Source organism: Nicrophorus vespilloides, unplaced genomic scaffold, assembly GCF_001412225.1.
Source record: "Nicrophorus vespilloides isolate i.1.1-1 unplaced genomic scaffold, Nicve_v1.0, whole genome shotgun sequence".
NCBI lineage: Eukaryota > Metazoa > Arthropoda > Insecta > Coleoptera > Silphidae > Nicrophorus > Nicrophorus vespilloides.
In genome coordinates this window covers 74,208-88,384 of record NW_017099940.1, presented here as the reverse complement: position 1 = coordinate 88,384, position 14,177 = coordinate 74,208, and the positions used below count along the sequence as shown (strand labels likewise).

Sequence of the window (14,177 nt, the reverse complement as noted above, 5' to 3'; positions counted from 1 at the left end):
TTATAACCGTCCATCCGAACCGCTCGAAACACGCGTCTAGGCTTAATTTCAACATGCACGAATTGAAAGATATGATTCCAGCAGTTGTAGTCAAGGTATTATTTCCTAGCTTTATACCCGCAGTAGATAGAGATAATTTATAATATGTTTATGTATGTAGGGTCTTCCAACAGTCAACAGAGCGGTTATAGCTAGGCAAGACAAAGGAGGTGAATCTTCTTACAATTTGTGCGTAGAAGGTGACAATTTGAGAGATGTCATTGCCACTTACGGCGTGGATGGACGTAAAACATTCTCCAACAATATAATTGAAGTTTATAATACTTTGGGTATTGAAGCCGCTAGGTACGTTTAGTTTTCACTTACTTAAATTATAATTGTTAATAATTTGATATTAATTATTTTATTTTGATTGCAGACAAACTATCATGACCGAAATCAAAATGGTAATGGAAAATCACGGAATGAGCGTGGATTACAGACACATTATGTTATTGGCCGCACAAATGACGCACACCGGAGAAGTGTTGGGTATAACCAGACACGGATTGGCCAAAATGAAACAGAGTGTGCTGAATTTGGCATCGGTGAGTATATGGTTTTTGAATTTTTATGGTAAACGGAAGACATGTGTGTGTGTGTTTATTTTTAGTTCGAGAAAACCGCTGATCATCTTTTCGATGCTGCCTACTACGGTCAAACGGACAAGATCAGCGGCGTTTCAGAGAATATCATCATGGGAATGCCGGCACCGATCGGAACAGGTATATTCAAGTTGCTGCACAAACCACAGGAAGTCGACGAGAAACCGGAATCTTTGCCTCTGTTATTCGAGACAGCTTGCAGCTAATATTTATTGAATTCATATTTTATCGTTATTTTAAACGTGTATCAAATGTTAAATATATTATTATTATTATTAAAAAAAAATCTGTCCTAATTAATTTATATAAGAAAAATAATATATTTTAAAGATCAATAACTTGATATTATCATCTAAAAATAACTTTGTAATTGGGATTACCAATTACCCTTTTTGCTCCAGTGTTCTTCAGATAATTTTTTTTGAAGAGTTTTGATCAATTAATGTAATGTAAAGTAATAAAAAGATGTAGTATGAAGATGTTTATTTAAATGTTGTTGTTAGTCCCAGTGGACTTGTTCTGTATATAATCTAAAACACATGTGCATTATTATTTTTTAGTATAAGTAATTATTTATTAATATACACAACTTCTAATATATGATATTAGTGTTCAATTTGAGAATAAGAAAAAAAGATGAGTTTGTATAGATGTTAATAAACAATCAAATAAATTAACTGTCCTAAATCATTGTTCACTTGCGGTGCTGCACCATTTCTCTGATATTGTTCTCAGCCTCTTTCAGGTTCCTCTCCAGGTATGCCTTGTTGTTTTCCAGATTCTTAATCTTCTCCTCAGCACTATCCTGCTTCTTCTTCAGGTTGCTCTTGACATCATCAGATGATGTCAGTATGAACATACGACCAACTGCTTCATACATCACAGTCTTTGAGTCTAAAGTGGACAATTCCCTGAAAAGTAATTGGATAAATCAATAGAGGATGCTGGAAATATGGGGATGACGTGCTTACCTCTCGGTGATCGATGCGTGCTGTTTCGCTCTCCTCAAAGTATCTATTTGTAAGTCGGATAATTTTAACTTTTGCGACGTTTCAACGTATTTCTGCTGGAGCTCGCCGAACGCCTGCAAAACCACACATTTCAATTACCTATACAAAGTGAATTCTAATAGAATTTCTCACCTTCTTCAATTCCAGATCGACTTTAGACATTTTATTTCTTTTGTAATATATTGGTTATCCAAATAAGTTAATTTAAGGTTATTTCTTGAAATACTGCAATGAAGTTCAACGCATTTGCGGCAACTCATGAATCATTGTCCGAAAGAGTCTATGGCAATCTTCGGGATGTTCCGGTTGCCTTGCGATGATGCACGATTCGAAATTAGAAAGTTTCTTGACTTCAAAATTTTGTTTTTCATACGCCCACATAAACAATATTTTAATTCAATTATAAGAACAAATTACATTTGGCTGCAATTCACATCAATTTTTTTTTTCTAAGAAACTATAATAGATAGATTGGATTCAAAAGATCCATATGAAAGTTTGAAAACGTGAAAACTCGTCGGATCTCAACGAAACAGCGATTTTCAAGAAAATCCAATAGTTTCCTTGAAAAGGTGAGGTATTCTGCTTTAATTGTGTTGCTAAATTGGATTGAGAATGAAATTAAAATTAAAATGAAATGTTGTAATTTCAGCATTTTGGCGCTGCATGAAATCCATTTCCTTGATAACGTTCTAATTTTAATAAACAAACACATTAACGTTAGGAAGTGGATTTTGTGCAGTGTCAAAATGGCTGAACTACAACCTTTACATTATTGCTTATAGATGGCGCCACTTGTTATAAAAGGGAATATTTATTATTCGCCTAAAGTATAGGCAACCAAACATACATACAAAATTTGATAGACAAATAGGAAAACAACGTCTTAGATAATGGTCTGTATTTTCGTAAACATGAGCTCCCAGAAGAATATTATACATGAATGTTGATCTTGAATATACACGGATTAAAATGAGCTTAAATTTTAATATGTAGCTGCAATGGTGTCTTCATAATTGATTATAAACTTTTGTATTTCAGATATGAATTGGGGAAAATAACGTCTTTGAAAATGGCTTGTATTTATGGCTAATATTGATGTACTAAATATACAGAGATTAAAATAAATACAGGCTTGTAGCTACTATAACTTGCTCACAATTAATTATCAAACTTTGGTATAGTTTTCGGAAATGATCTGTATTTTCCTAAACATTTCTAGAAGAATGTTGAACATAAATGTTGAAGTAAAATATAGAGAGATTAAAATAATTAAAAATATAGATTGATAGTTATATAAAATGCTTTTAGTCTCTTTTTGAGGATTTGATAAAAATTAGCATTTTAGTTCTTCCAGTATTTTCAACGCATCTAGCATTCAGAAATGTTTTGTAGTCTCTAAGGACCATGTATGAATCATGGGTGCTACAGGGTTCATAGTTTTTATCCATCTTCTTAATAAAGTAATATTTTTGGTCACTTTCAGCAGTTAAGGTTTTCACTATTTGCAAATGAAAACTGCTAGTAAAGAATCATGAACGCATTAAAGCTTAACAACTTTCTTATTAATTGACCAAAACTAACGTATTTTATATCAAACGAAAGCAAAATAATTATTCTTTAAAACAGTAAATTAAAATTTTCTAATATATATGAATATAACCATTTACTTACCTATTTTTTTCAATTTGCTGCAAAACCTTCACGTTTTTTTAAATTAATCGATTACCATTCGTGCTAATTAAGCCATCAAATACGTAAATTAAAGACAAAACTACAATCTTTTTTTAAGAAAATCCTATTGACTTTTTTTGCAATGATGTTTATGATTGAAAATTGAATGGAATGAACAAAATAGGTAATTAAAAGTCGAGTAAAGATTCATAATTGTATATTATTAGCACTGAGAAACGTGTAACGTTATATAATATTACAAAGTCAACAAAAAAAAAATTAAAAACGAAAAAAAAAGAGTCGTAAATCGAATGGAGGAATACACATAAATTCGGGAATATTGAACACTTCAAAGAAACTACCGTAAATAGATTAGAATATTCTTAAATATTTATACAAGTAATAATATATTTATGAAAAGATTGTCTATGATGCAATATATATTTTTTTTATTAATATTATTAATATAAGTTGTTTGTTGTTGATCAGCTAGTTACTTATTATTTTCTTTTACAAACACTTTCTTTATGGGATATAGCATATTGCGAGAAACATGCAACGTACGTTAAATACAAACAAAGAGGAAAAAGAAAGGAAAAACGAAAAAGGAATATACACGAAATCATTTACGTACGTCACATTCTGCACGTGAATCATTTTTATCATTAGATTGGATACATATATAAGTATTTATATATATATAACTAAACTAAGTATTTTATTGGAGATATCCAAGTAATACACGATGGAAGATTAAAAAAAAACGTTTCCATAGGCAACGGGGGGAACAAAATGTAGAATGTCAGTTTTATTTTATTTAATTTAATTGATATGTTTGCAAAACACGTATATTTCATTTTGAAGTCCTTTCAATCATATATTATTATCGTTTTTTTTTTAAATAAATTATTTAATGAACATTCTTTCAGTCTCGAATATGCGAATTACGTTTAATTTCATAATTTTTTAGATTCGTTTCATCTGACCCGATTTCGTATTTGAATTATTGATTTCATTTTCAATATGAAAATAAAATAAAAATGACATATTCATTGCGCCAGAGGAGCGCAAACTATATAAAAAAAATGGTATTGATTGATAATTCGAAGAATTGTTTAAATTTACAATTTGCACACCTCTGCGATGTAAAGACGTACAGTATAATAAAATAGAAGTAGTAGTAGTACCATTGTGTTAGAATCAAAGAATATAAGTATTTTTATATGTGTGTGTATATATATTAAAAGTATTTGGTATATTGTTAAATTGGATCTAACTTTGATCATTTGCTTTTATACTGTTAAATACTTGTAAAATAGAATAGAAATGCATATTACAATGTATTTATATATTTGAATATATCGAAACATCTACAGAGTGTTTCCAACATACAGAGTTGTTCATAGATTCTCGGAGAGGATTAAGAGTAAGAAAGCTTATCAATATCGTTATATAATTCTAAAATGGATGAACACTCCTAAAAAAATGAAATTTGCACTAAAATTATTATTATTATTACAACTTTTCAAAACATTTATAATCATTCTAAACTATGTTCTTGCACAAAATTCGTATCAATGATAGCTCTAACTTGCACTTCTAAGTATTGTTTTTCATTTTTTTTTTTGGTAATTACTTCAACTGTCTATTTGACTTATCATATTCATATACTTTTAAATTCAATTTAAACACTAACTAACTTGATCTAATACTATATTTATGGAATATTTTAAAATCGTAATAAGTAAAAATCGCCACGGAACAACAGAAAATGAATAAAGTTATCGTTGCGCGCGGCTTTAAGATTTGGACCATAAACGTCAAAGTGACAAAACATTTAAAAAATAACAATAATAACAAACGCCAATATTTGGCATTAAATTTGACACATAAGAATATTTAATGGTTAGTTTAATCACAAGATTGTTATTTTTACCTTCGAACCTAACCTAAAGTTTACTTGACGTAAAATTCAGATGACAGTTAAAAAAGTACTTGATAGAAATACAATCCAATTAGAATTATACTGATTTTTTGCTTCAATTTTCGGATTTTGTGTGCATATTGTTAATTCATTGATAAATGCGAAATCATTAAATCGATTTAGCGTTTTTTTATTGTTTAATTTGTATCGACGCGCTCGAAATCCATTTGGAAACACTCCGTAAACGAATAAACGCGTAACGCACTTAAAAATAATTACACATATCATCTTTTTGTTGTTGTTGTTGTTGCTGTTCATAAGTAACACGTTTCTTTGGTTTCGGTATTAATAGTCTAATCGGATGTTGTTTACACAATAAACATACATCTGCAATAAAGACAACACGAATTTGCACCCGCAAATTCTGAAGCGCGTAATAAGTTTTTGTTCTTTTCTTTTTGGTTTACAATCATCATTTTTTTTTTGTTATATAGCATAGTATAGAAAAATAGAATTTAGTTGGAAGAAATCATTAACTAAAGTCTACATCATTACATATACATGATTCTTGTTTTACACGGTCGACCGCTAAAATTTCATCGCTACACCGAAGAATCGGATAATTACTATTATTGTTAAAACTACTTTTCCTTCATCCTTCCACTTCTTCTTCATCGTTTTTTTTGGTTCCTAATCGGAGAACTTAATTTTTACTAAAAAATACGCGAAGGAATCTTCGCATTTCAACAATAACGTAAATAATAAACACTTAAAAACGTGTTTAAATAATAATTACGATGGAACGAGATTAAATTATAATCAAAGTCTACCAGTTTCCGTAAAGAAATACGTGGGAAAAGGTAGTACACTTAAAACGAGGTATGTTTAGTATGCTCGTGGTTGAGTGTGTGTGTGTGTAAAAAAATCGATAATTCTTAACAAAAAAATAATAATATATAATAAAACAGTAGTAATGTGTAGTGTGTTGGTTGGGAGAGAGTCCTTTTAGATGTGTTGGATGAATTCCGGGTTGAGAAATGAGAAGCCCATGAATTCGGTTTGATCTAAATTCATCATGAACAGTTTATCTGTGGGCGTCAGGTCCGTCTTTTCGGATGTGAACTGCTTGTCGAAGTTGCTCACGTCTTTGCGATGTTTCTGTAAGGGTAAAATTAGGTGTTAGATTTGGAAATTTGCGGATTCGGATTCGCTTACGATCTTCGGTTTGAATGGTGGCTGAACCTCGCGATTCTCTATTTTCGCCCAATCGATTCTTCTGAAGAACGCGTGACCTCGCACGTCCTCTTCACCGTGACCTCCGCACCCCAAACGCTTAGTGGGATTCTTTGTTAATAACTAGAGCAGAACACATATTCCACATAATATATTTATAAATTAATGCAAAACTGAAAGTTATTGAATATTAAAGAAACATTATTTGTTAACAACTAGAAATAAAAAAAAAGTTATTGAAAGTATATAGAAAAAAGCTGTTAAAAAGTTTAACGTTGCGTGAAAAGAGATAAGGGGATTGTATGGAAAATTACGTTTTGATGGAATAGAGGGATTTACGCTAGAGCTGCGGAAAATTCGACGGAATATGGAATAATAAGTGGATTAGAAAAGGAGGATTTACGAGTTCTATAAGTCGTAAGTGAAATAGGGTAGGCGCTCATTGCCTTGGCCTAGTATTGATTAAATTACGTTTCCACGAAAAAAAATATAGAAGTGCCATTATAATAATAGTACTTTGGGAATTAATGATACTTGTTTTTATGTTTTAATCAATACTTTATAGATATTTCTTAAACGTCTAAAGTTTCTATTCGAATTTTCACTTTATTACATGGAAAAACGAATAATTATAAAAATTTTACAGTTGTAAAAAAGTCAAGCTATGATTCTGAGAAGATTAAAGTCAAATTCTAATCCTCTTTGCAAAACTTCTGAAGTTATATTTCAAAAACGTTCGTAAATGAGTAATACATTTAACCAGAAGTAATCAATGAAATTCGTGAGAATATAAATTTATTTACTGCAAACCCTGATAATCGACGCTATGGTTTTGACAAGATCAAATTCTACTCCACTTATGAATTTATATTTAAAAAAACGTTCATAAATGAGTAAAATTATCCATTGGGATAATCAATTGGGTTTCAACATTTTGATTATGAGAAGATTAGAGTCAAATAGTACAAGAAACAAATAGATATCCATCAATTAAAGTAGTCTTTAAGAATTCTTCAGTTTAGTTCATTAGTAAATATGAATATAAAAATACTATATGAACTGTAAGAAATCAACGTAATATTTTGTTAAAAAAAAGTACATTTTAATTGTTAATTTTTAACTTTATTTCTTTTGTGTTCATCCAAATTAATTTAAATTATTGGTGGGAAATGGTTATACCAATTTGACATTATTAAGTTTTCTTCTCATTTTAAAATGATAATACAAAATAATTTATGCAAAGTCATATGAGATGTCTACAAAGTTTGGTATTTATTTCTTGTATTTCTTATAAAGAATATTTCGTGAACTTTTCTAATTGTTTCTTCATTGGTAAATATTTTTGTAATCATGAATTTTCTCTAATATTTTAAAAATTGTAGTTAGAGATGAAAATATTATAGTTGATTTTTCTAAATATAGATTTTACTATCTTTTCCGATTCTACAAACTAAAAAATTCTGGACTGATATAAGAGACTTAACTCTTTGAAATTGATAAGAAAACTGTATTAAATTCTGCAGTGATCGACTACGTGAGAACCAAACAAAGCACGATTTGTGTGCACAGATCCATAACTTTGTTCCGAACAAGTCTGAACTAATCAGACTTGTCAGTTGGAGGCGGCAATTAATGTTTAACGTTCGCTTCTAAACGGAATTGACGGGCGTTAATTTCGGGTGTCGCGCGCCATCCTCGCCCTTCGGCGCATCCTGACCTAATTAAACTTATTAATGCAAAGGTATCGAGCTCAATACACGAGCAGATATTTCAACAAGAGTTGTGACTTTATGCTGCGAGCATCGAAATAAGCGGATTATTTAGAAACGATCTCATCGCCAGATGTATCGTTCAATCTAGTTTGATAGTTAGTGAAGCCGCAAAACGTGCTTTTCCAAAATATGATTTACTTTGAGAATATGTGGATCAACTGATTAATGTGTTTTCGCATTGTTGTTTAGAAAATAAATAGAAAATATATAATACTTACGCCTTTGCAGACATCTTTTGCTTCCTTTGACAAACCCTTGGGATAACTGACGTTATGATCTGTAATCGCTGCGAACAATTCTTCCTCATCTTCGCCATCGAAAGGCGGCTGTCCGACCAACATTTCATACAGCAGAACACCGTAAGCCCACCAATCCACCGACTTTCCGTACGGCTGGTACAAGATGATCTGCAATCGGATGACCAAATTTAGTGGCGCGTTTCAATAAAAACGGCATTTGCAAATGACCTCAGGTGCTATGTAATCAGGCGTTCCACAAAATGTTTTTGTAGTTTTGTCGCCTGTAATACCCTCTTTACACATACCGAAATCAGCAATCTTTATGTGACCGTCTTGATCCAACAGCACATTGTCTAATTTGAGATCTCTGTAGACTATGCCTCTTGTATGCAAATAGAACAGACCTATGGCGATTTCGGCCGAGTAAAAGCTAGAAAAAAGAAATGGAAACAATTGCAAATTTACGAAAACGCATCGTCGTGAGGGCCGTACACAGCAACAGGTTCTTTAAACTTGCCGCACTGCTGGATTTGGAACATGAGATCTCCGCCGTTCACGTATTCCATGACGAAATAAAGACGATCCTGCGGGAAAACAGGAGATCAGATCAGAAGAATGCGTCTTGCGGAGAGTGCAAGAAGAAGGGTCAAGATTATGTATAGCTAAGTTACCATTGTTTGGAAACACGAGTGCAGTTGCACCAGGAAAGGTGGTTTATTCGAGAGAGCCAAAACCCGTTTCTCAACCATGGTGCACTCCACGTCGTCGTCTTGTATTATGATATCCTTCTTTAGGATTTTTATTGCGTACAGCTCGTCCGTTCCTTTCCGCTCTGCCAGCATCACCTACAAACATATAGATTACATAGCAAAAACCATTAAATAAAAGAAACGACCATTAACTTCACAGTAATCAGCGTGAACAAACCGCAATGAAGAACCTTGAGGAAGTAAGACATTAAACACGTAATGTCGAAATATAATATTTATAATATCAATTTAGAACTTTGAAAGAAAATAGTTTCAAACGATATGAATTAGAAAAATGCTGGAATGTTCCCATACTTGATTTTTAATTGCAATTAAAACTCTCCATTTATTAAACGATATTGATTTAAATTCTTGAATTTGATGTCACTTAATTTTGGATACTTTGTATAAGCATATTTTGGATTAATTGCAATTAGTAATGTATAAGAGTAAAGTAATTGGAGATGGAAAATAATCGAAATTAAGTGATTACTATATCGTTGCTATTGATTCAGCAAAGAGAGCCGCAGCCTTGCATAGCTCGAATTACACACAAATGCTTTCCATTCGCTATTTGCTCTAAATGTGAGTTAGAGTGAATCAATCGTCAAGACATATCACATAATTACTTTTCCGAAAGAGCCCTTTCCGAGGACCATCAAGAAGTTAAAGTCCGTGGCCCTAATGACGTCCTTCTTGCCCATATTATGCGGAACGTCTTTGTCCACGGTGATCGAAGGCTTCTTCGATATGGATGTCTTCTGCAACAAAAGAAAACAAATCATACCGGGTGGAGAACGACGAAAAATGTCGGTGAAATTTACCCGCATTGCGGTTTTTATTTGTGCTAAATCTACGCCCTCCTCCGGAACGGGAACATTGTAGAATTCGCCCTCCTCCTGCGTCAACAACTTAAACCATCCATCGGCAGGAGCTTTCAGCAGTTCAGAAATGCCGAAGGACAGAGATCCCATGAAGTCATTACGCGATGTCCTGTCCCAATCCCAGATCTCGATGAGCAGCCTCCGGTCTTTGTCCTCGGCCTTCAAATCGCTGTACATACAACGAATGCGCTTAACATCGTCAGGATTAAAACAAGTCTTTGCGGACTTACAACACTAGCGTTTCGTTCCAGACCGGGTTCAGCGAGGAGCGGATCGTCTTCGTTTTCTTCTTGACGTTGTCGGAATCGGGGATCAGTTTTAGCTTGACGTACGGATCGCTGGAACCGTTCGGATCCATCGGGATCAGATTTCTGCCCTGGCAAACTATTTAAAAAGAAAAGCGGATTTTGATGCGAACGAACCAATGGTGAATTTTACCTTCGACGGTCAGTTTGCTTCCGGTGCACGAAATTTTCAATTGCATGCGTCCCCTGCGCTCCGTATGATCGCATCCGCATAGATTAGGTACTGTTTCCTCGCATCGCTTATGAACATTCATATCGCAAGCTGCACAAATCCATTAGAAATTCATCTAGTTAATGGCAAACAATGGCAAACGTTGTCATCTAAACATGCACATTTCCAGTAGTAATCATAATGAACATATCGAGTACATCTCATTCATTATTGTCTTGCAATAGCAATCTTTCTCGACATACACACACATCTATAAATCAAGCAAAATTGATTGTATTTTTCATATTTATTTTTAATTTTATATTCAATTCTATACAAAACATATAAAGTTAAATAAATTGTAAGTATAAAATAATATATTCAACTTCTATTGATTATCATTAACAACAAATCGCACAGTTTGTTTGGGAAGGTAACCTCATAAAGAATTTCAATGAAAGTGATAATGTTAAACTTTTATAGTAGTCTGTTTTTCTTAAATGTTAAATTTTTTACTTGATATTTTCATTTTGAAAAATAATTGTTTCTTTATGATTTTGTTGTAGAATGGATAACATTTGCGTTACATTTAAGCATGTATGTTCAGATTACGAATATTCGAAGGAAGAAACATTCAATCCAACAACTGAAATATTAGTGGACTTTCTCAGATACATCCTATTGAAAGTGCATACACACTTATGTTTGGTAACAGATTTTGAACTACAGCCTGTCGATTCTTTATCAAATTTTGCATTAATCAAGAACATCAATGAGTTAATACCATCAACAGATTTGGAACTGTCAATTATAAATTTGGCAAAACCGAATACCACGAAGATAGAACATTTAATTAGGTACTTGATACATCTTATATGTGCATGTTATGAAATTAATTTTAAAGACTTAAGATGCAACGTGATCTGCTTGAAATCAGAGAGTCGAACCGAAATTAGTTTCGTTACGGTTTAAGTTTAAGATCTAAGTAAATGTTTATCATGACAAAATGTTTTTTATAAATTAGTTAAAGTTAATATTTAAAATCGAGTCGAATTACTTAAAGGCAAAGTTGAAAATGACTGAGATGCAGATTGTTTACAAAGTTAATGTTTTGAATGATATTAAAGAAATGTATGTCAAACATTATAAGAAGCAGATGCACACGTATATTGCTTGCTCCTCAAAATTGGAAAATTAGATCTTCAAATGTGAGATGATTTAGGAAGAAAAGAAAAATAATGAAATTGAATTTGATAAATAAGTTAACAGTTCCATGATGATGTTATTGAAATGCATAAACAATTGTTAAATTCTGATGCAATAAATAAATACTGTAAGAAAAATAAAATCTGTTTTCTCATACCTTGATGCAATGATAATTGTATAATGTGAATTTTATCATTTTTCCTAGCTTAGTATATGCTACAATTTCTTAGTGAGATGCATATGGTAATTCGGTAATCCTCTAACATTTTTGTTGCCAATGGATCAGAGCCAATTAATATACATGTTTGGTATCCCTGGTTATACCGGATATAAACATTCAGGTCTCATTTTACGTCTAATCTGTATGCAGTATTAAACTTCAATGGCAAAACGCCAAAGTTATCTTCATAAAATTTAGCATTTGGCACTTAGAGTTCTTCAGTTAATTGAGCTAAATAAGTTACTCGCTTCATTATAAAGTTAAACTAGATTAGGCATCGTTATAAATAATCCGTCTATTATCACAGAACTGCATGATTTGAATTCCCCAGCTCCAACTGAAGAACCTCTCTTGCCTACCCAACTTTATTCGAGGAGTATTGATCCCAGGAGAACAATATGGAGGTAACCGTAAAGTTCTTTCATAACGCCGGAATTCAAGATCGCATCTTCTTTGCACAAATTGCGCAAGTTACTACGGCTTAGTGTTTTGTTATAATACCCGTCGCATTCACCGAACTTTGCGTCCCATCTAATAATTTAAGCGGAACATTTGAATTGGAAAAGTTTGAATGTAGGAAACTATATGAAGGAAATATCATAATATTAATAATTTATTATTATGTGATTGAATAATCGATTATTCGTTCGTTTCGCGAGAAACATTCAATATTTCAATTTGTTGTGAAAATTAACTGGCAGTTTGATAACAAGTGGATAGATTGCACAACGAGAAACTTATCTAAGCAGCAAATATCAACAGGCTTGAATGCCGCCCGGCCATGTTGACAATCAATTTCCTTGATAACATTGGGACAACGCGCTGTTCCCAACCAACTTGATCTACCTTCAAGATTTGATAACGCACTTCATTATATAACATTATAGTTATAAGATTTAGTATATGGAAAGACTATTCGTTGAATTTATTTAATAAATTGTTAGATATTTTTGTTTCTAACTTGAATGAAATTGAATAAATATACGGTTTGTCGAACTGTGGATAATCTAAATTTCAAATTCTCGCAATCCATCACAACAGAATGCGAAATCGAACATTTTTTTTTCGTGTAGAGTGGTGCTTTCAAATTTGTTTGCAGGGAAAATGTTTGCACGATTTATCTTCTTCCTGGCAAAACTCTCCGAATGCTGTGTCTGCACATGCATTGGGAAATATTGGCCTAGATTCTATAATGGAAGTGGTAGCAGACGCGGAGGATGCATCTCGCATGCGGTAATACAAAGATACAAACTGGTAAAATACTTGTTATTGTTTCCTTTACTCGGATTTTTAATTATTAAAACAACATTTTTTATTTGTTCCCGTCATTCATATTCCGCTCTACATCTTCAAAAATTTAACAACATTAATCAATCGCAATTATTCTCTTCCAAATTCAACTTTTCATGTTTTTTGGTAACAAGAATATTGAAGTTTTAGATGTTAAGAAGTTAGAAGTAAAAAATATTTTTCTTAACAATTCTTATTTTGTTATTGTTGGAAATGTAGCAAAAAAAAAGCAAGGTTTCCTTTTTCATAACTTTGTTAACATAAACATTATTTACTAGAAATGTATAAAGAAAATACTTTTGTTAACACTTATTTCGCAGTAATAATTATGTCATTGTTGGAATTAGATTAAGAGGATGAAAGTGGACAAAGATAGGACAATTTATGAATTCCAAAGTAGAAGTGTTGTGAATGAAAGTTTAATGGATAAAAACAAACTATCGGGGATGAGATATTAAGAAGTACGAGGAAGCGATGAAAACAAACGGAGTGGAAGAAAGCATGCTGAAAGAAGTAAAAAAAGTGGATGAGGAGGCTATGGGTCGGCGAATAGTAAGTGAAAACGAAGCGACGACAACTTGGTTTACAATAGAAACAAAAATAAAGTAGCGCCATGGAAACAAAGGAGATCGAGTAGAGCGAAAGAAAGTAAATAAACAAGGCCGTGGAAGAGGATGAACCGAAAAAATAAAAGAAGGAACAAAAACTAATATTTTAAGTGGTTCGTTTATACTTGATGGCAGAAGATACACTTTGATAAGAAAATAAAGCAAAAGTTCAACTTTTCAAGTAATGATAAACGTTTATTTTGAGACAAATACATTTGGTTACGCACTTGGCATAAAAAGCGTTTTCATGGTTACCATAGAATGTTAG

General features: G+C 32.2%; 3 protein-coding genes across 5 annotated transcripts in view; 1 reads left to right on the top strand and 2 right to left on the bottom strand.

The window, feature by feature from the left end:
• LOC108566229 (DNA-directed RNA polymerase III subunit RPC1) overlaps positions 1 to 884 on the top strand; it is a gene marked incomplete in the record, with an annotated part of 5,367 nt that extends 4,483 nt beyond the window's left edge. Inside the window, 4 exon segments of the mRNA XM_017926025.1 lie at positions 1 to 95; positions 161 to 345; positions 419 to 587; positions 653 to 884. The exon segment at positions 1 to 95 is cut by the window's left edge and continues 4 nt beyond it. Of these exon segments, the coding sequence (XP_017781514.1) occupies positions 1 to 95; positions 161 to 345; positions 419 to 587; positions 653 to 850 (647 nt within the window).
• Positions 885 to 1,196: 312 nt separating this feature from the next.
• LOC108566213 (prefoldin subunit 1) lies at positions 1,197 to 1,935 on the bottom strand. The gene is made up of 3 exons (XM_017926000.1): positions 1,787 to 1,935; positions 1,616 to 1,728; positions 1,197 to 1,555 (listed from the first exon to the last, which is right to left on the bottom strand). The coding sequence occupies exons 1-3, from the start codon at positions 1,814 to 1,816 to the stop codon at positions 1,339 to 1,341; spliced, it is 360 nt and encodes a 119-aa protein (XP_017781489.1). The 5' UTR covers positions 1,817 to 1,935; the 3' UTR covers positions 1,197 to 1,338.
• Positions 1,936 to 6,194: 4,259 nt separating this feature from the next.
• LOC108566221 (protein kinase C, brain isozyme) overlaps positions 6,195 to 14,177 on the bottom strand; it is a 41,107-nt gene continuing 33,124 nt past the window's right edge. Inside the window, exons 5-14 of one of the 3 annotated variants that reach the window (XM_017926011.1) lie at positions 10,568 to 10,696; positions 10,360 to 10,513; positions 10,070 to 10,298; positions 9,875 to 10,006; positions 9,168 to 9,341; positions 8,989 to 9,080; positions 8,725 to 8,926; positions 8,476 to 8,664; positions 6,468 to 6,608; positions 6,195 to 6,410 (exon numbers count right to left, since the gene is read on the bottom strand). In XM_017926011.1, the coding sequence (XP_017781500.1) occupies positions 6,258 to 6,410; positions 6,468 to 6,608; positions 8,476 to 8,664; positions 8,725 to 8,926; positions 8,989 to 9,080; positions 9,168 to 9,341; positions 9,875 to 10,006; positions 10,070 to 10,298; positions 10,360 to 10,513; positions 10,568 to 10,696 (1,595 nt within the window). In that variant the 3' untranslated portion in view covers positions 6,195 to 6,257. Of the gene's footprint in view, positions 6,411 to 6,467; positions 6,609 to 8,475; positions 8,665 to 8,724; positions 8,927 to 8,988; positions 9,081 to 9,167; positions 9,342 to 9,874; positions 10,299 to 10,359; positions 10,514 to 10,567; positions 10,697 to 14,177 lie in introns of those variants that run through there. The other 2 variants (XM_017926010.1, XM_017926012.1) reach the window with 2 other exon arrangements.